Consider the following 25,085-nt stretch of genomic DNA (forward strand, 5'->3'; position numbering starts at 1 on the left):
AGTACCCATCGGGGGAGGTGCTTCTGCACCAGACAAGGTAAGTGAAGAGCTGGCTCATCTCCGCATCCAGACTCACTCCACTAAGGAGCATCAGGGTGTCTGCCCTGCACCCCAATACTCAGCTAGAAGAGAGAGGAGCAAGACTGGTACTCGATCACTATCACCACTGCCTTTAAACCCATCGATTTAGATCTTACTCACTTATGCCTGTCTCATTCCTCATCAGATTTTTTTTAGTCCTCACCTGAGGACATTTTTTTTTTTTTTTTATATTTTGTTCAGATAGAGTGGGAGGGAGAGAGAGAGAAACATCGACGTGAAAGGGACACATCGAGTGGCTGCCACCCACACGACCCAACCAGGGCCGGGAACAAACTGCAACCGAGGCACATGCCCTTAGCGGGAACCGAACCCGGGTCTCTCCGGACTACAGGCCAACGCTCTAACCGCTGAGCCAAACTGGCCAGGGCTCACCACTGCCTTTAAACCCATCGATTTAGATCTTACTCACTTATGCCTGTCTCATTCCTCATCAGATTTAGGGTTAATTTATATTAGTCACAGGTTCTTATTAACCCTCATTAATGACAACAGCATTAATTATTTTTCATTAATGAAATAATACTTAATTTTTTCCCAGGTACTCTACAACATCCTCCTACCTGGGAGCCCCGGAGGATGAGCGGGTAGGTGTCACGAGCATTCTACGAACGGAAGAGCAAGGCCTGCAGGACTACGGCTTCCCCAGAGCAGCTGTGGGCGGAGCGACTGGGACCCGAGTCAGGGCTCCGGCCTGCACAACATTTCTTCCTTGGTTGGCTGTTTCCAACCAACTAAACAAACATGAAAACCAAACCATTGGTAACAACACAACCCCAATCAAATTAGAGCAGACTCCACACTCTGAGCCAGGAGTACTTAATCCAACTTCTCATGCTCGAATCCAGTCCATGTTTAAGTTCACGACTGTAGGATGCTTCCTTCAACGATTGGCTTGGCTTCCATGGTGGGATTTCCCATACCTGTTAGAAAGTTTCCCTCTCTCACAGATATTCTGGGTGTATTCCTAATGTTCAAATATGCGTTTCTTCTATGGTGATCTCTCTCTCTCTCTATTATTATTATTATTATTATTTATTTTGCTTGGTTTGTTTTCTCAATTCCCAGATGTTTCCTGGGCCCTTAAACAATTACCAGCAAGGCTGGTTTGGGACCAGCCTCTGCTACTCATAAGAGTAAATGCCTGTGTGCTTTGCTGAGTGGCGATACTCATGTCCAGAATCCACGAGATCGCAAGCTGGCTCTGAATCCCTGAGTCCCCACTTGGGGGCCCCTTAACTTGAGTCTCCCTGACTCCCCATGAAATGCCCTGATTTTCACAGCATGCCCTCCCCTCAATGAGAACCTTTGCATTTCGACAGTGGTCTTAGGTATCTGTACCCATGAACGGCAAGGGGTAGACTTTAGGCACCTGGCAGGCTCATCAGAGACACTCAGCGAGAAGTATTCAGAGATGGAGAGATTATACCACCCACGCCACTGTGGGCAATTCTGCCAGAGAGCAGAGCTCCCTGTCTCTATCTCCGCACAGAGGCCAGCCTCTCTGTCTCTACATGCGGGCCCCTGCCCAGGCTGCAGGGGCAGCTCAGCACCAATGTGCACCTTTGTTTCCTAGGTTGCAATCTCAGGCCCTCAGCCTAGAAAAAGAAAGAAAAGAATGCTCAAGCCTAAGGCAGCCTCCCTCCCACGAGCTTGGCTGACCATTTAATTACAAGGTCCAATCAGACTAATCACACTTTGGGGACCTTGAAGACATCAGGTAATTAAAGGCCGCCTGGCTGCGGAGTTCCAGAAAGGTAGATTGTTTTTGCTGCAGTCTACTGACGGGGCTGAGAGTCACCCAGTGAAAAGATGAACCTGGAGACCAGGAAACAGGGAGGTTCTGGAGACAGCAAACTCTCTAAGAGCTCACTGTGGGGTGGACGCGGCCTCCCTGCGTTTTCAGAGTTAGTGAGGCACATGAATATTTCGCAGCAAAGTCCCTTATCATAGAAACCAGGTTTCTTCATTAGATTGCATGACACTCACAGCTGGCCAGAGCTGAGTTATATGAGATTAAAGAAGATAAACCAGCCAGGGAAGAGCTGAGCATCTAGTAAATGCTCAATAAATAGTTATTATCATAGAATCATTGTTAATTATTTGGGTTAGTGCAAAAAAAAATTCAGCAAGTGCCCACGATGCCAGACACAATCTATTCCAAGGACATGCTGTCCTTGCAAAGTTCCAATGACAAATGTAACCAAGGCTGAGAAAAAACACTTCAGGGAACCACAGCCTCATACTTGGCCTGAAATGTGAGCTCAGGGCTATCTTGTTGTGTCAAGAGAGGTGGTGACAACAGCCACTAGCTGTGTCCATTCATCCTCAAGCTCCTGCTTTAGCCCCTCCTGGGGATAGAAGAGAAGAGATCCCTTGATAAGACGACTGAGTGGAGAGACCAGATTGGCACATAGCCAGTAATTATTGAATTTTATTTATACTCTGGCCCAGTAAATGTGGTTTGTGAGGATACAATCCATACATGATAAAAAAAAAAAAAAGTTGGGAGATAAAAGAAGCCATGAAAAGGAAAATGTGGGTAGGAAAGTCGTCAGACACCTCCCTGGGCTCCCTCTAATCTCTTTGAGAGAGGACATGAGGAGGGGGCATGGCCACTCACTGATTCCAGCTGCCATGGTGGTAAATTCCTCTGAATGGTCACCCCAGCCACTGCCCGCAAGCCCATCACCCTGCTGCAGGGCTGCCCAGTCATCCCTGAGGCCTGAGGCACAGTGGGAGTCATGCCACCCAGTCCGACAGGGGCACGATGCTTCTGAAATATTGGGCCAGTATTACACCAGTGCACAAATTCCCTTTCTTTCCTCTTCTCTCCTCACACCCCATGCAGTGGTTAATTAGGAATAGTTAATAGGGATAGTTAATAACTGCATCAGTGATCACAAGCAGTGTCCAGTTTGATCACACACCTTGTTTATCCCCCCGCCCCCTGACATACCCTTCCACACCCTTCCACACCCTTCCACACCCTTCCTCACCCTTTCACATCTCATCTCCCTGGGCTTGGTTAGGAACCTGGGCTGACACTCCTGACCGTCCAGGGGAAACTCACACACTTGTGCCTCGGGCTTTGCTTTCTGGGGGCTCAGGCTAGAACAGAAAGTTAGGCGGAAGCCTTGGGGTAATAGGTGATCTGCCCCCTCAATGTATGCTGAAGGGTCTGCAGTGTCCAGCAGAGGCCGCGGCCCTGGGTTTCACGCTTCGTAGAAGCCAAGGAAACCAGGACGCTGATGAGTCAGGCTGTCTTCCCACGCCCAGAGCGTGAAAAGGCATCTTTTGTTACACAGCGGTAGAGCTTTTTCTTATACTGAGTCCAGACAGAAATCTCTCTTGTGGGTTCTCAAAAGGAGACATTGTGTGACGCAGAGACCACTGTCCTCAACATCCCCCGTTATTAATCTAACAGCGCGTTTGGGGCTGGTTCTTACAGCACCCTTCGGTGTGATCGGAAAGTCGCGCGTCGAGGTGACTCCCGGTCAGGCTTGGAGCTGATGAGTACCCGAGTGCAATGGTTACATCAAAATCTGAAGTGGCCTGGGTGCAGGTATGGTTTCAGTTTTGCCACCGACTACCTGTGTGGCCTTGGGCAGATTAAATGCCCTAAGTCTCAGTAGTTTTCATTTGTAAGATAGATAATGGGAAGGATAAACACGATAATGAATGAACAGGGCTCAAAAGGACACTCAGACACGGGGAGTGTTCAGCAGAGATTGCTATCCAGGAATTGTTCCGAGAGGAGCCCGGGATGAAGTCCAAGCACAGTGTGGTTTTCAGATGGTCTCTTTTAATTCAAGAACTAAGTGTAGATTAAGTGTATTTTGAGCTGTAGCTCCCATTTTTTCATCAATGAGGGCTGCTTTTGGCCCACATCCTGGGCGTGTGCTCTGACTGGGAATCGAACCAGCGACCTCTTGGGGCATGGGTCGACGCTCAACTACTGAGCCACACTGGCCGGGCAAGGACTGCTTTTGAATTTCAAACATTTCAGGCTTTACATATAATCATATCGTTGTTGTAATACCTATGGTCCGAAAGAATAAGATGGTGACCTAAAGCTACCATTTACATTTATATGACTGTTATTTTATGAAAGACCATTCATTTGAAACCTGGAAGTACACACAGGACTGTGTGTGTGACATGGTTGGCTGGGCAAGGAATTCAAAGACCCCTCAAATTTACTCAGGGTTTGGAGATGTGCTCATCTTTTTCATATTTGAGTCATTCTGGAGAATAATGAAACCCTAGGCTGTTACGTTTGTTTTCACTGGCTACACATGCTTGAGAAGTAGAGACAAGGATATCAGGAAGGGTGACAGCCATCACGAGGGGCAAATTCCATCCCCCCCCCTTCTCTTTTTCATGCGTTCGTCTATGGATACTCTGTGACGGTTACTGCGCTCACTACCACAGAGGAGGTTTCTGCCCTGGTGAGTTCACAGTCTGCAGGAGAGACAAACATGAAACAATCACACAAACAACATACATTTTAAGTTGTTTGAAGGAAGAGCACAGAAAGTGACCACGTTTTATTATTTATTTATTTATTTATTTATTTATTTTTAAATGTGTTTTTAATTATTTTTTTTTTTAGAGAGAGACAGAAACATTGATGTGATAAATAGCAATTGGCTGCCTCCTGCATGCCCCCTACTGGAGATGGACCCACAACCTGTGCATGTGCCCTGACTGGGAATCAAACTGAGACCTCTCAGTCCACGGGAGAACGCTCAATCCACCGAGCCGCATCGGCCGGGCAGTGGCCGAGTTTTAATAGGAGGTCCTCTAGTCTGGGGGCCAGAGAACAGCTTGCTGAATGTGTGCAGGGATTCCTGGGGGGAGGGAGCCTATGGACAGGCCTCCCTCCTCGACTGGCATGATGCACAGCTGTGGGTGAGGCCAGCCTTCACAGTGGTGGGCACAGCCCCTCCGCCTCTTCAGGAGGCAGTGTGCTGTCGTGGAAAGAACAGAGGCTTTTAGAGAGACCAGGTAAGGTGCTGTGTGGCTTAGGATAAAGCCACTTCCACGCTCCGAGCCTCCGGTCTCCCATCTGTGAAATGGGGATAACGATTCTTCTTTGCACACAGCTGTGATGACTAAAAGCATACGTGCAGTCAAAGCACCTTGAGCTGACCCCAGCAGAGAAAGACTCAGTAATGGTCACTTTTTTGACCCGCTTTTTCCTCCTTGGGTTTTATTACAACCGAGCACTGTCATCTAGCTCCTGCTATGACAAGGCAGGGACTTTGCCACAGATTTCTTTGTGACCCCCTAGAACCTAGCATGATGCCTAGTGCAAAGCAGGTCTACACAGTTGGTGCTGCTCACACAGTATTTGACTGAAAAAGCACACTTGTCACATTGCCCTTAGGTTCTGTGACGAATGCCACCGTTACAAGAACAGCCTGGCCACGATTCCAAACAAACCCCCTTAATGTATGTGAATGATTCCCCTCCATCCTAAATAACAACACAGATTTAATTAAAAACACTTTAGAGACATCCTTTCAAAGCCTCCCCCAACCCTCAGTTCCTTTATTAGACTCTCAATTTGCTGACTGGAGTGTGATTTTTGCTGAAACCTCTGAATAGCAAATCACATTTTCATCCCAAAGTGTCAGAGATAAAGCCATGTCAGAGGCTGGAATAATTAAAGGCCAAAGAGGTAAGCCCAGCCAGGAGCGCAGCTGGGAACCGGAGCGAGCCAGTGATGCTCATGGACTTTTTTCCCCTTTTGCTGATTAAACCAAAGGTCTTGGCTGTAAATTAGAACCATGTTCTCCTGAAATATTAATCTATGTCTTAAGTTAAAAAAGGGGGAAAAAAAACCTCCTTGGCCGATTGCAGCAATTTAAACTGCCGGTGAGTGTCCTTGGCAGCGATGAGTGGGGTTTGTCCAACTCTGTGAAATGTTCCTTATGTGGTGGGAGGCCCCTGACTCCAGTGGGAGCAGACTTCACCTGCAGGCTCCTGAGCTCCTCCCATCTATGTTAATTTTCATTCATCTCCCTATCCACACACCCACCCATCCACACACCCACCCATCCATCTATCCAGGGTATATTCACTGAGCCCCTACTCCAAGCCAGATGCTGCTCTAGTCCTGGGAGACACAGCAAGAAACAAGACAGACCGGGTTCTTGCTCTCCTGGAGCATAACCACGGAACGACATGACCACAGGGTTATAGAATGTAAACCAGGGCTGTCCATTCACAGTGACATGCATTCAACCGAACCTCCTCGAGAAAAGGGCAAAAGGCTACAATCTCCTGGATGTTAAGGGAAGTGACTGTGTTTTCCTGGGAGGAGAAGGGCCATCTGATTCATCCCATATTCCCAGTGCCTGGCACAAAACCCAGAACACAGTGTACACTCAGGAAAAGTGTGTATGATGAGAATCTGCTCTGGGGCTACTCAAGGACCGGGACAATGTCTGAGTATGCTCTGGAATAGGTTTTAATTCATGCAACTAGCATTTTCTGAGACTGATTAGTTTCCAATGTATTGTTTACATCTTTTAGTGAATGTATGGATATGTTGCTGCTGATAGAAAACTAAGAGTAAAACTTTTGGGTCTACTTTGGAGGTGACTGCCAGTTTTCCAACATGGTTGTACGTTTATATTCCCACCAGCAATGTGCAAGAGTTCCAGTGGTTCTGGCAAATCTTTTTTCTTTTCCTTTTTAAACAATCTTTGTTGTTGAGAGTATTATAGATGTCCCCTCTTTTTTTCCCATTGCCCTACCCTCCTGGTTCCTGCCTCACCCCAGATCCTCACCACCCTATTGTCTGTGTCCATTGGCAATGCATGTATGCATGTAAGTTCTTTGGTTAATCTCTTTCTGGCCCCCCTTCCCTCGAGATTCATCCGTCTGTTCCATGTTTCCATGCCTCTGGATCTATTTAGTTCATCCGATTATTTTGCTCATTAGATTCCACATATAAGTAAGATCATGTGATACTTGTCTTTCTCTGACTGGCTTATTTCACTTAGCATAATAGGGATCCTTCTTTTATACAGCTGCATAGTACTCCATTGTGTAAATGTATCACAGATTTTTTTTTGGGGGGGGGTTAATCCTCACCCAAGGATATTTTTTCACTGATTTTTAGATAGAGTGGAAGTGAGGGAGGGAGAGAGAGAGAGAGAGAGAGAGAGAACGAGAGAAACATCAACATGTCGAGAGAGACATTGATTGGTTGTCTTCTGCATGACCCTTACTGGGGCCAGGGATCGAACTTCCAACCCAGGTATGAGCCCTTGACTAGGGATCAAACCCATGACCCTTCAGTCCGAAGGCCCACATTCTAACCACTGAGCCAAGCTTTTTTATCCACTCATCTCTGATGGGCACTTGGGCTGTTTATTAAAATACTGACTTTTTTCACATGTATCCAAATCCTCCCCTCTCTCTTTTCCTTTCTTAGCCATTCCAGTGAATGTTTAGGATGTCTCATTTTGAATTTAATTTACATTACTCCATGTCTAATAAAGACGAGCACCTTTCCACGTGTTCACTGGCCGTTTGTATAATTTCTGTGAAGTGCTCGTTGAGTCTTCTGAAGGTTCAAGATTCTTGTCTGCTTTGTTCCCTGTGTGTCCTCGGGGTCCAGAACAAGGTCATTTTCATAGGTGCTCCAAGGACGTTGTTCTTAAATAAACGTGCAAATTCACATACCTCTTCTACTATCATTTCAAAAATATTTTCTTTATATCAACGCACTTCTACTTAAATAAACCGACTTAAAGATGATATAATTTCATAGATTCGAAATCATGGTTGTAAAGTGAAGGTTACAAGTTTTCTTTTATACATTAAAATAAATGGGCAATGATGAAATTTAAAACCAAAATCCATTCAAGTACTTCTCCCATCCCCCCCTGAAATTGGTGATGTACTGACGCCTCCCAGATGGAATGAACTGAATCCGGTGAAAGCCGCCAGTGCCCACGCGGGCCGCCGGCCGCCTTCCTGTACGAGGGCGTGTGGCCACTGCGGCCGGGGCACCGGGCTCTCCGGGAGCATGCGTGGGTCCGGCACTGGCGCAGCCGCCCCAGCGATGTCCTTAGAAAGATCACCAAGGCGGCTAAGTGGACAGAAGGCTGAGGGACACGAGAAGACACAGAAAAACAAACCAACGCGGCTCTGGTTGTGGTGTGAAGTGTTTGCCAAGATTCCAAGTGACCAGTCATGCCTTCCTCCACGGAGAAAAGGCCTAAGTGCATTCGGGACAAGTGACTGTGTTCAAATCTTGTGAAATGAACAGGTTTTAACTGTTCTCTCTCCCTAGCGAAGCTGTGATTAGATGAAATACAGAAATCGGGTAGCCTGGAGTAATAATGTGTAATGAGGAAGCCTCCTTGGCTTCTTCTTCTTTTTTTTATTAATCCTCACCTGAGGGTATCTTTCCATTGCTTTTTTTAGATAGAGTAGAAGGGAGGGAGGGAGAGAGAGAAAAACACAATGTGAGAGAGACACATCAATTGGTTGCCTCCCTCACAACCCTGACTGGGGCCAGGGATCAGGCCTGCAACCCAGGTACGTGCCCTTGACTGGGAATTGAAGCTATGACCCTTGGTCTGTGGGTTGAGGCTTCAACTGCTGAGCCAAACCAGCCAGGGTCTCCCTGGCTTTTTTAATCAGCCACTAACATGAGTGCCCAAGGCCACATGGGAGCCTGCGTCACAGCCAGACAGGCTGGGCGTGGGACCCCTGCGAGGTGCGGCCTCTGCCCCATGTGACTGAGCCGAAGATGGTGTCAGTGTTCAGCCCTCGACACTGCTTGGTGAACAGACTGCCCATAACCGGAAGAGGAGAAGCCACGGAATCCTGCTCTGGAAGCCTAGAGCCTGCTCAGAACACAGTCCTGAAGATGGGACACATTCTGAACTGTCCTGGGTGGTCCAGGCAGTGAGGATGGATGGGCCTCTGGCTCAGCCCCGGGTTCCAGGATGAAAGTCAGTGGGACGCCCTGGTCTGGTGGCAAAGGATTTTACAGCACTGCCATGAACTGCTCCTTGTGAGGATGAGTCCCGCACACCGGCGCCGAGGGCAATCACGCACCGTCCTGACCCTAGCAGGAGGACCCTTCCTGTGTAAGGAGATGCAAGAGCCACCCCCATCTCCACAGAGGTGGGGCGTGGGAGAGGTGATAGGTGTGGAGTGCATCTGGGCCACACCGCAGAGGTGGAGGCTGCCAGGCCCCCCTGCCCTGGGCTGAGCGGCAGAAGGAAGCAAAGCCTTGGAAGACAGACATAACCTTTAACTTCTTTAGACTGCACTGAATTAGGATTTAAGCAAAGGTCAGAACCTCTGCAATGGAAACAAGGGTCTTGAAGCAGGAACTGAAGCCCAGAGCAGCCTGGGATGCCCGAGAAGGCTCCAGTCAGACGGGCAGGAGCCACAGTGCCGGACGCCTGGGGAAGGCTCTGCGTAGGTCCTTAATGCAGAAAGCTACGGGAGGTGCCATGTGCTGTGTTATCACCTTTGATCCTCCCAACACGACGCGATGAGTGCTTTTCTACCCCTCTTACAGATGGGGAAACTGAGGCACAGTGACCTTAGTTAGCTTTCCCGAAGTCCACACAGCCAGCAGTGGCGGGGCTGGGATTCACACTCAGGAAGCTCGGTTCAAAAAGTATGCACTTAGCCACTACGACAGAGGGCATGTTTTCCTGTGAACAAAGTCCAGAATTCCAGAATCCTCCAGGAGAGGTCGACTGGTTAAGCCAAGACTCTGATCTCCAGTATGGGAAAAACAGAGGAAAAATAATGACAATGAAACAGTGATGCAACTGGTCACCATCTAGCATGAATCCGGTGAGTATGCACGTTATCTGATGCTCACAAAGCCCATTTATATGTGAGGACGGGGAGCTCGGAGAGGCTGGGTGATATCCCCAAGTGCCCACACGAGAGTCTCCACAGTGAGATGTGAACTCGGGGTTTTCTGCTCAAATCCCACGATCTCACTTCCACACACTTGCTTCTGCCCTCAAGAAGCTTCGCACTCCCCCAGGTCCACCACACGTCCGGCTGTCCCTCCTTGTCCCGGCATTGAAGCACGAAGCCTCGTCTGCCTGCTGGGACAGGGACTGCAGGCCTCGGGGTGCCCCTGCCCGTCTGTGACCATGTACACCCGCCCCTCGCGGCGCACGCAGTGCACCCTTGCCATACTTGCTATTCTCATCAGAACAAAATCAACTTTTCTATTTTACATGGTAAAATTATGTTTTTAAATCTTATTTGTGCTGTTCTATTGCTAACCCCTTTAACTCCCGCCTGGACTGCCGCTCCCACAGACTAACCACCTGTTCCTGTCAGGGACCCTAGACCCTCTACGTCCCTGGCAAAAGAGTGTAGTTTTGGTTCAATTCTCAGCTCCTCTCCTTACTTGCCAGTTGATCTAGGGTGATCACTATATCGTTTAGTCCTCATAACACCCCCTGAGGTGTTTACAGTTATTCTCACGTCACAGATGAGGAAATTGGGGCAAAGAGGGGTGAACTGACTCACCCAAGGTCCCACAGGAGAGTGGGGGGCAGAGCGAGCTGAGCAGAAACTCGAGCCTGAGAGACTCTAGAGCCTGCACTGCCGCTCACCGCTCCTTGACGAAATGTACGTTTGTTCATTTTAAATTTGATCTTGATCAAAATGTGTCGATAAATAAGTGAACGAGTGCCTGACTTCTTGGGGCAGAATGGAGGACTCCCCATTCTGCCAAGCTACAGAATCACTTCTCAACAACAGATACATACGGGAAAAGAGAGGATATCTGTAATACTTTTTACAATAAAGATACCTTTTAAAGAAAGAACATGGAGCTTTGGAGAACGGTGGGCTTGGTCTAATACCTTAAGCAAATTTCTTAATTGTTCAGGCTGGTTCTGTGCTCTGCCCACTAAAAAATGTTGTGTTTCATTATTATTATTATTATTATTATTATTATTATTATTGGTTCCCAGTGTGACATCTTTTTACTAGCTATGACAGAGGAATGTTTTTAGTATTCTAGAATAAACCTAAAGGTGTATTTTTACTCTCGGCTTGTAAGGCTCATTTTATTCATATGTTTAAGATGGAAAATATAAGTAGATGATATTAGATAATTCTTTAAGTAATTCAAGTCTCAATTCACATTTATACCTCAATGATGGGCTCACTTTCATGTGAGTCTCGGTAACAGGTATAAGAGTCTCTCTTTGCTTTGTGCCCACATAGCTCAAGCCTGCGTGTCCCCTTGTATATCTGACAAGGTTGTAGCTGATGGAAATAAAAGGGATGTGGTTCCTTTAACAGAAGCAGACCACACTGCCAGCTCATATCAGGCTCTGTTTTCGGGCACCCGAAACAAAGGACAAGGGCTACTTGGTGTCGAACATTTCATATAATCTTAGACATTAGATTTTCCTGTTGAAGGAGAAAGGAGATCTATCTTTCTCTGAGCACAGGGGAGGTTAGTGCCTGCCCACCAAACATAAGAAGGCGTGTGGAGTCATGGGGTCAGGCGCAGGGATGGCCCCAGCCCTGTCCTCTGTCTTGATCTTGGACGTTGCCCGCCTATGTCACATTCTGTTTTATTTCAGGACCATGCAGACAGGTGCATACACAGTATTGTCCAGCCTGCCTGTATCTAGGAATTGTATGGAAGCAAACAATTCCCTTGAGTCTCTGATGAGACCAATGGATAGAGAAATAGAGTGAAGACTTGGAGAATTCCCCATTCTGCCAAGCCACAGAATCACTTCTCAACAACAGATACATCCTGGAAAAGAGAGGACATCTGCAATACTTTTTACAATGAAGATACCTTTTAAAGAAAGAACATGGAGCTTTGGAGAATGGTGGGCTTGGTCTAATACCTTAGGCAAATTACTTAATGGTTCAGAGTCTCAATTTCAATATCTGTAAGATGGCGTTAAGAAAAAACTTCAAAAGTAACTGTGTAGCTTAGACTTAATGGATGTAAATCAATGAGTTTAGGGATTGCTACACAAAAACCTCTCAAAAAAATGCTGGTTTCCTTCCTTTCCCTCACGTGTAATACATCACTGGCTAACCGCCTTCCTTGCACCTATGGCCTCAAAGACGTAATGCAACCACAAGGCTTGTTTGTCTTTAGACTCCCATTTCTATCGCCTCAAGAAAGCCATCCTCTTCTAGGTGACCAAGGGATGCAGTAGCTGTTTCATAATGAGGCCTTGCTTGCTTCTAATATGCACTGATTGTCAAGGTGATGGAGGAGGTTCATTATTTAAAGGCATAATTAAAGGGCACTTCCTTTAACTAAACTAATGAGCAGTAAGTGCAGCAATATTTGCATGTTTAGACATTAAGGATGCAAACAGATGACTCATAGGAGATTGGGTGTAAGCTGGGGCAAATTAATCTACCCAGGCCTCCAGGGTTATTGCTTCGCAAGACTTCCTCCAAGGAGTGGTCTTCCTGGGGAAGTCAACTCCACTGTCTTCTCTTGTTTTATGGGATGAACTGCTCTCTCATCACGGTGGCTCAGGAGCAAACTGATCTTTTTTTTTTTCAAAAGATGCTAAAATGTGACTCCTGATTGTCTGGACGTGAACTCTTTCTGGATTGACACCCACGCCCTGTTCTAAACACTTGGTGTCTGTGTAGACATTGGTTCATTGTTGTCATCTTGTATATTTCCGAAAGCTATAAATTCTCCCAAGTCAATAATGGCGCTTTTTACTCTCTGGAAGAAGGTGTGCTTTGAGGTCATCCTCAAGGTCCTTTCATTTGTTCGATAAGAGATCTGGATGTACCTGCTCTGTCTCCCATTCTTCATCCCTAACTTGGGTATTGTGCCTAAACGGCAAGGTTTTTGTTAGAATTAAAAGGAAGTACCTGGTACAAATTAAGAACTGGAGCAAAGCTGCTTCCAATTTTCCTTCTTGCTACTCAGTGCCTTTGCCTCGTGTCTCCTAAATGAGGGGATGAGCGTTACAATTTCCCATTTCATATTAGGATTCAATTTCATCAATTTCTTGTCTTTTCATAGTGTGGAAGTGACAGAGAAAAATATCTTTCATATAACAATGCAGGCGTTTGGGTTTGGTGCCAAGGAGGAGCCCCTCTCCCCGCCCACCAGCACCCAATCCCTGGCGCAGTCTGGAAAGGCAGGAGCAAGGCACAGCGTGGTGACCGAGTTAAGGCTGGTCCCACGGGGACCACCCCAAGGCTTGCACATCTTAATTTATTAGTGAAATGGTGATTTAATTACTATTTTTAATTGTGTTGCCATCATTTCCTTCCTCTCAACAGTAAAATGAGAGACAGGGATTTTAAATATGCATGACAGGATGTCTCCTGAAAACACGCAGTCTTGGCCTCTGGGCAGGTGTGCAGGCGAACACACAAATGAGCTTTTCCCAGGAGCAAAGGGAACCACTAGCAGGTGCTTGTCGGGGGAAGAGAGACCAGAAAGGAGCCAGGTCTGCCAGAAAAGGGAGAAAGGTGTAGACTAATTCGTACTTTGATTTGTTTAAATGTACCAGTTGTTTAGTCTCCTACTTCAGTCAGTCTGAGAAAGTGGAAGGAGCTGGCGAAATGGCAGCAGGGACAGAGGGACGTTCCTGCAGCTCTGAACTCGCCGAGTGCACAGGCTGAGTAATACTGGGACCCAGGGAGCCCTGAGAAATCAGCTCTCCCAGCTATGGCTCCCGATGTGCTGATCAGTAGGGCTACGGAAGCCCTCAGTGGTTTGTGGAGGCTGTGTCCACAGTCCGTGCGCCTCAGGCAGGATTACCTACTTGTCGTCAGCTCTTACTCTCGCTCAGGACTACGATCAGCCCTGCTAACTGGTTCACCCTCACTGCGCTGTGGTGTCTCCATCGCCTCCTCCCTGCAGCCATGGCTCTGCTCTCCCAGGAACAGCAGCAGTTGCTGTTTGTTAACTGTCCAATAAAGATCGGGAACTCTCCTGGGCAGCAGGGGCGAGCCAGGGCAGAGGCCACCTGGGAGGTGGTCCCAGGGAGGACAGCAGATAAAGTGGGAGAGTGAGTCAGGGAGGAGGACACGCCAGAAGGGCGGCACTGTCCAGTCATCACCGTGGGCAGGGCTTGCTGGCCTGGGGGTCCTGAGCAGAGTGCGGGAGGCCACCCAGAGGCGCTCCCCCTGCCAAGCCCACTGCCCAGGGTGCTCCCAGGGCCACAGGGCCACCCCACTCCGGACTAGGCTCCTTGGAGCCAAGGGCTCCTCTTGCCTTGGATCAAGCCCTGGGGCTCAGGAGAGCAAGGCGAGCTTGGGAGGGGACTTGCGGGGAAGCAGGTGCTGTGCTTGGGGGAAGGGCAGGGATTATTCAGAGAATCTCATTTGTGTATCAACTCTGTCAATGTTCAGCTTCCAGGTAAGGCTCTGTCAAGAGAAAGAGGATTTTCTAAGTTTGCTTTAGCATTTCCAGAGACAAGCCTAGAGGACTCAAGTGTTTCTTCCCTGAAGGCAGAGAAGGTGCCTTTTCTATTAATAGTGGCTGGCAAGGAGGCTGACACCTTAGGCGAGAAGGAGAATGTTGATTTAGCGGGAAGGAAAGGCTAAATCTGCCCCTGGGGATCCTCGTCCAGAGGCTGGTGAGGAAGGGGACCTGGTGAACAGCAAGCAGCATTGAATGGGGGTGTTAGGAGACAGGGCCCTTTTCTCCCTCCATCCTAGGGCCGCACCCCCAACCCGAAGCACCTGCAGCAGAGGACGCTGCCGTGGGGCTGGGGCCGCCTAGCCTAGGTCTTCTCAACGAGCAGTTCGGAGTTGGGAGCTGGCTGGGTCTACGTATCGAGGCAGCTGGCTCCAGGCCTCCCCGAGTCTCGAGTGATGTATGAGTTTCTTACTGCTGCTGTAACAAGTTACCTCAAACTTTGTGGTTTCACATAACCCAACTTATTATTTTATACTTCTGGAGGTCATAAACCTGACATGAGTTTCACTGGGCTAAAATCAAGATTCTAGTCTGTTTCTTTGTCTTTTTGTGCAGCTCATAGAGGCCGCCATGGTCCTTGGCTCATGGCTCTGCATGTCACCCTTCCTCCATGGTCCTATCTCCGACGCCAGCTCTCCTGCCTCCCTCCTGTGTGTACCCCTGGGATTGCACTGGGCCTGCCTGGATTATACAGGATAATCTCATTCTCAAGATCTTTAATGTAATCACTCCTATAAAGACCCTTTTGTCACGTAAGGTAACATACTTCACAGGTTTCAGAGATCAGGATGTAGGCATCTTTGGGAGCCATTATTCTGTCTATCACAGTCGCTAACAGGGGACCCCGAGGAGCCCAGGAGAGGTGTCATGGCACAGAGGTGGTCAGCAGAGATGGGCATGATGAAAGGCTGCCAGGAAAGGCACTTCAAGGTGGAGAGGACAAGGTGTTGGTAATGGGCAGCGCCCTCTATAAAGAAAACAGAACAAGTGAGCTGACCACGTCAGCGTCACCTTTTCAGAGAGCAGAAGGTGCGGTCACTGCACAGTCCCGATCTGGGAGGACTAGCTGTCCTCTGTGGGGGTGAGACCCTCCACTGCCAACACCGTGCAGCCATGGAAGCCGCCTCCTTCCAAATGTCTGGAAACTCACACAGGTGGAAAGGAGGGAGGGGAACTCTGAGAGACATGCAGCTTCTCAGGGACCCCTGGTCATGTATCGTGGAGAAATAAAGAAAGAGAGCCACTGTGATTCTCCACGTCCATTACTCACCCAGAACCACCCTGCAAGTTGGCATCTTAGAAAAATCAGGTGTTCTGCCTAAAGGAGAGGAAAAAGGGGGCTCTGGACATTCTTCCCCCTTTGTTTAGGACATGGGGTCCTAAAGGAAAGTGGGGTTCCCCAAGGCCAGTGCACAAGGCAGGCCGTGTCCGTGCACTAGAGGAAACAGGCCAACGTACCTGAGTTACTGTTTAACAGCAGAATTAGAGTGCTGACGATGCCTGATTATTTTGCTCATTAAGATGACTGGTCTGGACTGGACTGACCATTTTCCAATTAGCTCCTTGGCACTTGGCTATAATAATGATTTAACTAACCCATTTGACTCCCAGCACGTCTGAAAGAGCAGGTGCGAGTAAACTGACTGCATCATTCTAATGCGAGTAAACTCTGCATCACCCAGAAGAAAGGGCTGGTTCACCTGCAGCGTATTCCAGCAGCTGGAGCATCCTGTTCGGGTGGAAGGGCGCATGGGCAGAGGCACTGGCCCAAGACAAATGCGAGCAATTGGCTCAAACCTCGCTCTGTCATTTGTTCCTGGGGGAACTGCATGTGACTTACTCTCTTCTTTACATAAGAGGAAGGGAGACCACCATCAACACCAGGGCCTGGGCTGGGGACCCTGCCCCACTCGCACCCGCCTCCTCCCTCTGGGTGTGCTGAGGGGATGATGGGAAAGCCAGCATTCTTTGTGGGGGTTTGGGGGGGGGCTAGGAGAACAGAAGGTGTTTCCAAGGGCAAGTGGGCCTCCTTTAAGAAGAGTCAGACTTCCCATATAGACCTGTTATGGCCTAGTTTTCCTGTGTCAAAATAACAGTCTGTTTTTTATCGGTCATCTCAAAATAAGTCTTTTTTTATTCTGCCAGGTCAGAGTATAAAGCTATACTGCAGCACATTTGTTTGGTCTGATGACGTATGTTTTTCCGTGAGATTACAAATTGGGAGATTTCACATAAAAATTTCACTTCCGAACAGTTGGGGGCGCAGCACCGGGCCTGGAGCTGCGCGGTGGCTCCAGCGAGGACCAGCCTTCGCCCAGCGAGACCCCTTCACTCCCTGTGGTTGCTTCTCCTGCCCGTACGCACTGGAGTGGGCACTCCTGCGGGAGGGTGTTCTGCCCGGTCCGTCACCTGGGCAGGGCTGGGAGCTCCCCCAAGGCAGGCTTCTGTCCTGCTCCCCTCGCCCCGGGGCCGGTTACAAGTTCTGGTGCCGAGAAGGCAGTGGCCAACAGAAGGAACCCCACTTCTGCATCTTGTGCTCACTGCGATTCTTCAGATCAGAGATGTGTACTTTTTCCTCCTATGAACTGGGGGCACCTGTCCTCGGGCTGGTCAGTTGAGACTGTCACTCAAGCTGTGTCTCCCAATCACGGAAACGTGCTGTGACACACCAGCCAGCTTCCCTCCAAGCACCAACAGGTCCAAAGGGGAGATCATTAGAATTCGCGACACCGAGTCCACCACATCCAAATAATATGAGAGCCGGGAGGGGCTGCAAATTAATAACCTCTCCTGGGCGAGCTGGCAGCTGGGCATTCTGCTCGGCTCTCATCTGGGCTTGCACATGATTCACAACAGGCTCCCGGGGTTTGCATTAGCAGATCATAAGTAAAAACCCCATTAAAATGCCATTCTCCTCATCATTATGATCCCTCCAGTGAGGTGCACTGATTGTCAGGGGCATTTGCTGGAGCGGCCTGCTGATGGATTGGCCTGGCAGTCCACCCACCCTAGCAGAGGCCATCCTAGATGTGGGACTGAGGGGCCGGGCTGCTGCAAGCGCCCCGCTCCTGTGGCAACTGTCGCACTCTGTGCGCAACTCTGAAGAGCTATGTGGAGACCATCCTGCCTGGCGTGCTCTGCGTTCAGCACCCACGAGCGGCATCCTGGCTGTGGAGAGAGGAAGGGGGGACCCTGGTTCCTGTGCAGTCCCTGCCACTGGTCCTATTGAATGACTTGACCTGAGTTACATTTGCTTAAATTTGATACGTTTTATGCAATATCATACCAGCCTTCTTCACATTTACCCATCCTTAAAATCCTCAGTTCTCTTTATATATAAAAATGCCTCAATGGTGGCCAATTAGTTTGGGGATAAAGTACCAACTCAATAGCATGATATAAAAAACTTCTTGGGATTGAATTCCATCTGCTCCTCCAAACTTGGGTCCTAACACATGCCCAACTTTACCCTTCCTGCCCCATCCCTAAGCCCTGCCACCCGAACGCTGAGGGCTCCCTGAAGACGGGGCTCCTGCTCAGCTCTCTGCCGGCCTGGCAGCCTGGCTCCACCAGCCCTCCACACTCCTTTGGTGCTGCCTGCCCTGGCCTCTCCAGGCCTCTCCTTTCCAGGCCTCTCTCCAGGCCCATGCCAGGACCCCCAGCCTGGCCCTGCCTTCTGCCCTAGCACACGCTGCACAGGGCTGTGAACTGTGTTTATGGGCTGTTTGCCCCCCTGTCATGGGAACCTCTAGAGAGCAGAGGCTCCTAATTTAGCTGCTGATCCCTGGTGCCCACCACAGAGCCTGGCACATAGTTTATGCTTAGAATAAACTGCTGATTTAAGAAACAAAGGAGGCCCATCAGGCATTGGGACATTTATTATGCTTCTGGATTTCCCCAAGGTGGTCTGGGAATGTTAATACACACATGCATTGGATTGGCCCAGGTCCTTTCTGGCCAAGGCCAGAAAGTTCAATAACAGTTACTGGTGTAAATCCAAAAAGACCTTTGGAATAAGATAACAAGATAAAAATGGAACAATTTTGAGATCCAGAGAGTAAAAAAAAAAAAAAAGTTAAATTTTTAGACTGCTCCATAAAATGGATCGAAAGGTCAATTAATCACCAGGAAATTTTAAAAGACCTCTGAAGTTTTCCTCTCCCCTGCCCTTCCTCCCTCTCTCACTTCATCTGTCCCATCTTTGGGTCTTCACATCCATCCACTGTTCTGCAAACGTGTCCTGGACACCGCTGCGCGCTCAGGGTTATACTAGGCCTTGGGGAGCGGGGAGAGCAAGGCACAGCCTGCCCTCCAGGATGTCAGCACAAAGGGTGCAGAGAGGCAGGATAAACGGGTGGCTGGGGTTCACGAGGTCCTGGGACGGAGTTCTGCACGGGGTCTGGAAGCACAGGGAGAGGCAATCCACGTTGGGGTGATTCGGAATGGCTTCCTGGGGGCAGAGACGTTAGGTATGCCAAGGCTGGGCATCAGGTTCTGTCTACAGGGAGCTGAGTACGGGGACAGGGACCTGGGGGCTGGTCTACAGGTACTGCCGGATCACTAGCATGAATATGGTTGAGGTTTCCTATGTCTTACCCATTGCGGCTCTTTTCACAGAGACGGGGCAACTGTTCGGGTGAGAGGAGGCTTCTTATCATCACTAGGCAGCCTTTACAGGTTTCAGATGTTCTTTTCTTTGGTTGAAGAATGCTATGGACTGAATCCCCCCTTCACCCCAAATTCATAGGTTAAAGCCCTAATCCCCAATGTGACTGTATTTGGAGTCAGGTCTTCTAGGAGGTAATGAAGGTTAAACGAGGTCCTAGGCTGGGGCCCTAAGCCAGTAGGGCTGGTGCCATATAAGAGGAGGAAGGGATGCCCGAGCTCGCTCTCTCCACCAGGTGGGGCCACAGCAAGAAGGCGCCTGGTGCAAGTCAGGAAGGGTCACTCTCCGGGGGGCAGAACTGGTCAGCACCTTGCTCATGGATCTCCCCGACTCGAGAACTGTGAGGAAGAAATGTCTCCTGCTTAAGCCCCGGTCTACAGCACTTGCCACGGCAGCCCAGCTGACAGACGAGGACGGCGACGCTTGAGCGAAGAGAACTCTTGAGAGTTTCAGACAGTTCTTTAAGTCTGTGATTTCAGTGACAATTCTGATCTCTACATTATCATATTTTAAATTTCAAAATGAAAACATTTTAAATTTTAAATTAGCAAGCCCACCGAAGCAGCAGCACGGCATAATGGAAAAGGCAGGTCCTCACCATGGTTTGCGATGTGACCTCGGGCAAGCTACTGGCCCGCCGTCTTCTGCCACATGTCCCCGGGGCAGGGCTGTGGCAGAGACCAGGATGAGCGGCCTGGCAGTAGCTTAGGGGTGTTCAGTGGACCTCAGCCCTCCTTTAATTCCCCACTCTGGGAACAGATTTCAGAATTCCTAGATTCACCATATCTTTACCTGAAGAAGCAGAATTCCTTCCTCACTTATTTTTATTTTCACTTGCCACCTGTATCAGGGCGTCGCAATCCTATCTTAGAAAATGCTTCGGGGCACCTGCCATCACCTCAGGCCTATATCAGTATTCTTATTAAGACCCCTCACAACATGGAATTTATTTTAATTCACTTCGATTCATGTTATGTATTTAAAAACATCGCACATAAGCCATATGGCACTTTAGAAGGTAGCTAAGAGGTTGCTGGGAAATCAAATAAATAATGTCAAGATTTCATAACTTCTGCAAGACCCAGAATTCCTAGTTCAGAGAAACATATACTAATTAGATGCCTTATTTCCCAAACTTATTGGGAATGAATTAGGCAGTTGGCACTGGGCTCCCTCAAACATCTTTCCCAACAGCTTGGCATCCCTGATCTTGTCACACTGTCTAATGTTCCGCCACTGAGAGATTCCCGAGGTTGCCGGAACGCTCTTTTAAAGAGCATATGTCTGTACTTCTGCGTGGGTAAAGGGGGCGGCAACCATTCTCATCTCAGCGCAAATGGGGTCCTGCTGGACTGCTTCCCAGTGATAGTCTGGGGTCAGCCCCGCCGGGGCCTGGGAGCTTAGGCAGTACCTGGAGAGGGTGGGGGAAGGGTTAGGGAACATTTAGCCTCGGACAAGGTGAGGCAGGAAGCACACCCAGTGGCTTTTGGAGGGAGAAAAGAGGACTGAGGTCCCCGGAACCACTGAGGATACGGGTGAGGCAGGAAAAAAGCAAAATGAGTTGCTGGGGCCCCAGGCAGCAAGGCCTAGAATGAGCATCATTTCACCTGCTTCATTAAGCCGACCCTTTCTGCACTCTCCTTCCCTGCCTGCGGGCATTCTTCCTCTCGAGAACTTAAAACCACTTTTCAAAATTCACACCCCGCTCTTCAAGTTCACTGAAGGCCAAGCCTAGGCTTGCTGCACAGACCACGGCTTCAGCGGCACCGCCGCGGCGACGCGAGCGCCACCTGCTGCCACCTGCGCCGGCTCCGCGCTGCACGCCTCGGAAATAGACACTGCACAGCTTTTGATTCAAGCCAGACACTGCATGTGTCATTGACAAGTGTGACACACTAGTCCTTGCGATCACAAGCCATGAGGCTCTGGAGTGAGTCACAGATTTTTCCACTTCAGACAAGAACATGCATTGCTCACGGTGCACTGTGTCACTGCTTACTTCCAAGTCCTCGGGGCCCTGTTCCCAAACGGTGCCGCCAAAAGCAAGGCTGCACCGTCATCCAGAGGAGACAGTAGAGCATCAAAGAGGAGACACAGAACATTTGTGACCTAAAGATGTGCTACCAAAGGTCATAAACTGAACACGAGAGCAAGAGAAGCAGTTTCCCACGAGCTCGACCAGAGCAAAGGGACAAGACGAGTGTCAGCAGGTCCACTGGCCCTGCGGGGTCCCAGCGGGGAGTGCGACCCTCCCCACCTCTGACTGGACTTTAAGGTGGCAGTTTTCCATCCTGACTTTAAGATGCTATTTGTCTCCCTGAGCTGATTCCTCTGAAAATCAACAAGTGACCAGAGCCCGGAGGTGCCCACCCACTGCCATGATCTCTGCAGCGCAGCACCCAGCCCTGAAAAGGGGTGCGAGGGGCCAGGGGCCAGGGGGTGCCTACCTGGTCCAGCTTCCAGTGGAACTCTGCGGGCCGGAAGGTGTCGGCCTGGTCAAAGTCCTTCCGCAGGAGGAACACCAGGCGGCAGTTGTGCACGTACAGGGCGTAGTGATGCCGGTTCATTTCTGGAAACAGAAGGAGGATTTGGGGGTGAGACTCCCCAACTCAGTGTCAGTCTCAGCAGAACAGTCTTCCCGCTCATAATTTAGCACACCTCCCAGGTCACTGGCATTCCAGTTTCTCTTTTACAATCGCTTCTGAGGAATGTTCTAGAACACACATGGTGGAGTTCACTGAACTGCAAGGGGAAGATTCAAGAAAGCCCACAGCAAAACTTCTGTGGAGATGCCATTTGGGCTTTAAATACCAACCTGACCTATGCTCGGATACTGTATCAGACCCTAGAGGAAATCTACCTGGGTTAACAAGGTTTTATTTTTTGTGTAAATACTTCTGGGAGAGTTAAGGGAGCACTCGACAATCACACTCTTCACACCGGGATCCTTGGCATAGCTGGTTTCTCTCGAGTTCTGGACTCATTTCATCAGGCTGGGGGAGGGGACCACCAACGCACCCGCTCTGATCTCTGCGCAGGGAGGGAGCCGCATCACTTTTAGCTGCGTCAGGAGGAGGGGTCGGACTGATTTTGCACATTACATAGTTCTGTGACTTTCCAAACCTCTCTCCTCCATTCACAGACAATGGATGGGTCTTTTCCCTTTTTTTTTTTTTATTATCCTCACCTGAGGACATTTTTGCATTTATCTTCAGATAGAACGGGAGGGAGAGAGGGAAGAAGAGAGAGAAAGAAACATTGACGTGAGAGAAACACATCAACTGGCTGCCACCCACATGACCCTAACCCGGGCTGGGGACAAACTGCAACTGAGGTACGTGCCCTGAGCGGGAACTGAACCCGGGTCTCTCTGGACCGCAGCCTGACGCTCTAACCACTGAGCCAAACCGGCCAGGGCTCTTTTCCCTTCTTTGATATAAAAACTTTCTTTCCTGCTGAGGAAATTTCACGTCTTGGATCCCAGCCATGATGTCCCATAGGGCCAGATAACAGCCTTTAGGTGGGGAGGAGTCTTGAGACCAGTACTCAGAGAACTTGCATGTATGATATAGTAGCCCACACAGAAATCTTCCACAAGGCACATGCTGATGGGTGAGTGAGCTGGTATAATGGGAACAGCATGGGCCCTAGATTCAGATAGACTTTGGGTGGAGCTGTATCTTTGGGTGATGCTGGGAGGGTGATTTAGCCTTTCAGAGCCTGTGTTTCCTTAACTGTATCATGACAGTGATGCTGGACTATCCCAATCCAAGGGAACAGGATCCTATCCTATCATGAGAATAGGATATTGTGGTTGATTCTTGCACGTCCTGCACAAACATTGCCCTTGTGGCTTGAGTGGGAGGAATCAACACCAACCTCACTTCTAGAAATGGGCTCTGATTGGTCCTGGCCAAACAGGCTCGTACAAATCCCCTGCCACAGTGATGGGTTCAGGGCTCAGGCCCAAGTCCAGTAGTGTAGGCCATTCTCCTGGCCACGGGGCTTCTCTCAGGAATTGGCAATGCCTCAATTCAGGTCAGTGATCCATGAGCTTTTTTGAGAGGTTCTGGGAAAGCACTACCTAACTATCTTTCTTTTTTTGGCAGAAAGGAAAGAGAAGAGACTCTTTCTCTCTAGAAATAGTAGTCTATGACTGGGAGGCTTGGAACTGCTGCATCCATATTTGCTAACATGAAATTGATACACTTATGATGGCAGAGCTAAGAACTTGCAGGGAAAAGGAGCCAGGCTTTGATCACACTTTGCCCGAAGCTGTCTTGTCTGTGGACATTTTAGTTATAAGAACTTTACATTTCCCTTATTATTTTACTTTGTTTTTCTGATGACCTCATATCAGTTTGATCTGTATTTTCCATTCCTTGTAACTGCAAGAATCTTAGTGGATACAATGAGAAAGAGTATGTAAAGCCCAGAACAGATGCTCAATGACTGTTAGTTATTATAAGGACTATTACACTGCTTTGTGACCATGCAGCATACAAAAGTAGTGTCGGATGCTATTTTCACAAAAGGATATTCATTCTTCATGATGCAACCAAAGAATAGAAGGAAGGTGAATGGTCAGTTAGCAAATGTGGCAAGGGTAGTCTGGGCCAGTATCTGGGTGAGCCTTGGGTTGGCAAAACACCCAGACCGAGTTATGGAGATTTTACTGAATATTTCTTATCCCCCGCACAACTGCATAACTGATTTCCTGTAGCTTCTGTTGAGAAATATCAGGGGGAAAAAAAAGTTTCCCCTTTAGTTTTATTTGGAGTTAGGAGACAGTGTGGGTGAGGAGGTAGAACAAGGAGAATGAAAGAGGTCTAGAGCACCTTCCAGCCTAGGAGGTTGTCCCTCCTCCCTCCCTCATTTGTCTGGGCTCCTAGAGTCACCATCCACACCAGGGGACCCAATGTAGTCAATGGGCTGCTGACATAACACACTCAGAAATGGGCTTCATTTCCTTTCCCATCTTCTGGTGTTCCTTTTTGCAGCTCTCTTTCCTTCTCTCAGTGCACATCTCTGGCAGATCCTAAAGCCTTCTGGACACTTTCAGATTTTAAAGTAGTCTTAAAGGGTTCTCTCCAAACCAAGCGTAAGTCCCTCACCTGATGACAAGGGTTTCCCCTCTCCTCCGCTCAGACTTGACCTGAGGCTTGGTCACCAACAGTGGGGAAAGAAAGGGGCAAGGTCCGTTCCCTCATTCTTCTCACTCCACTTCCCTGTCCCCCAGCCTCCTCCTGGCCCCAGTCATTGTGGGAGGCAGGGAAGGCAGATGAAAAAGAATGAAGTCGAAAGCCTCGTTAAAGGGCCAGTGGAATCTGTCATTTCTCATGGATGTCAAATGTCCTTTGTCATGCAGGTGTCTATAGATGGGTTCCTTCATGGACACACTGACTGGTTTTTGGAGGAGCCCTGAAGAGACCTTCACATGATATCCATGGCCAATAAAGTGGGTTTGGGCCCTGGTAAAATATGTTTCCAGCTCTTTCCTTCCCCCACCACCTTCACCCCTGACATTCTCAATAAGAATTGACCTGTTATAATCTTTATATAGAAATTGATCTGATAAGTGACACAGTCCCTTTCTTGATGGCTGGGCCAGTTGTACCAGCTTCAGTCCCACCTTCCTGGGCCCTTACCTCTCCATTCCTGGTGTGAGTAATGCTCTTTCCCACTGACCTTTCATGATTCGTCTCGACTCCTGCCCTTGCTCTGGAACTTCTCCCTCCCCCCGCACCTGCTCCTCCTGCTGACATCCTGTCTTCCAGGCATGCAGCCCTCTTGGCTCTAGCCTTGCCCATTTCTGGATACCTACATGGTCCACAAGAAGAACAAAAGCACCTGTGCCCTGACAAGTTG

General features: G+C 49.0%; 1 protein-coding gene across 1 annotated transcript in view; it reads right to left on the bottom strand.

Moving 5' to 3' along the window:
• The window catches only part of CLSTN2 (calsyntenin 2), a 157,130-nt gene that overhangs the window by 53,058 nt on the left and 78,987 nt on the right, over nucleotides 1–25,085 (bottom strand). Inside the window, exon 8 of the mRNA XM_036267466.1 lies at nucleotides 21,665–21,786. Within this exon, the coding sequence (XP_036123359.1) occupies nucleotides 21,665–21,786 (122 nt within the window). The remainder of the gene's footprint in view (nucleotides 1–21,664; nucleotides 21,787–25,085) is intronic.

Source organism: Molossus molossus, unplaced genomic scaffold (genome assembly GCF_014108415.1).
Source record: "Molossus molossus isolate mMolMol1 unplaced genomic scaffold, mMolMol1.p scaffold_m16_p_18, whole genome shotgun sequence".
Classification (NCBI taxonomy): domain Eukaryota; kingdom Metazoa; phylum Chordata; class Mammalia; order Chiroptera; family Molossidae; genus Molossus; species Molossus molossus.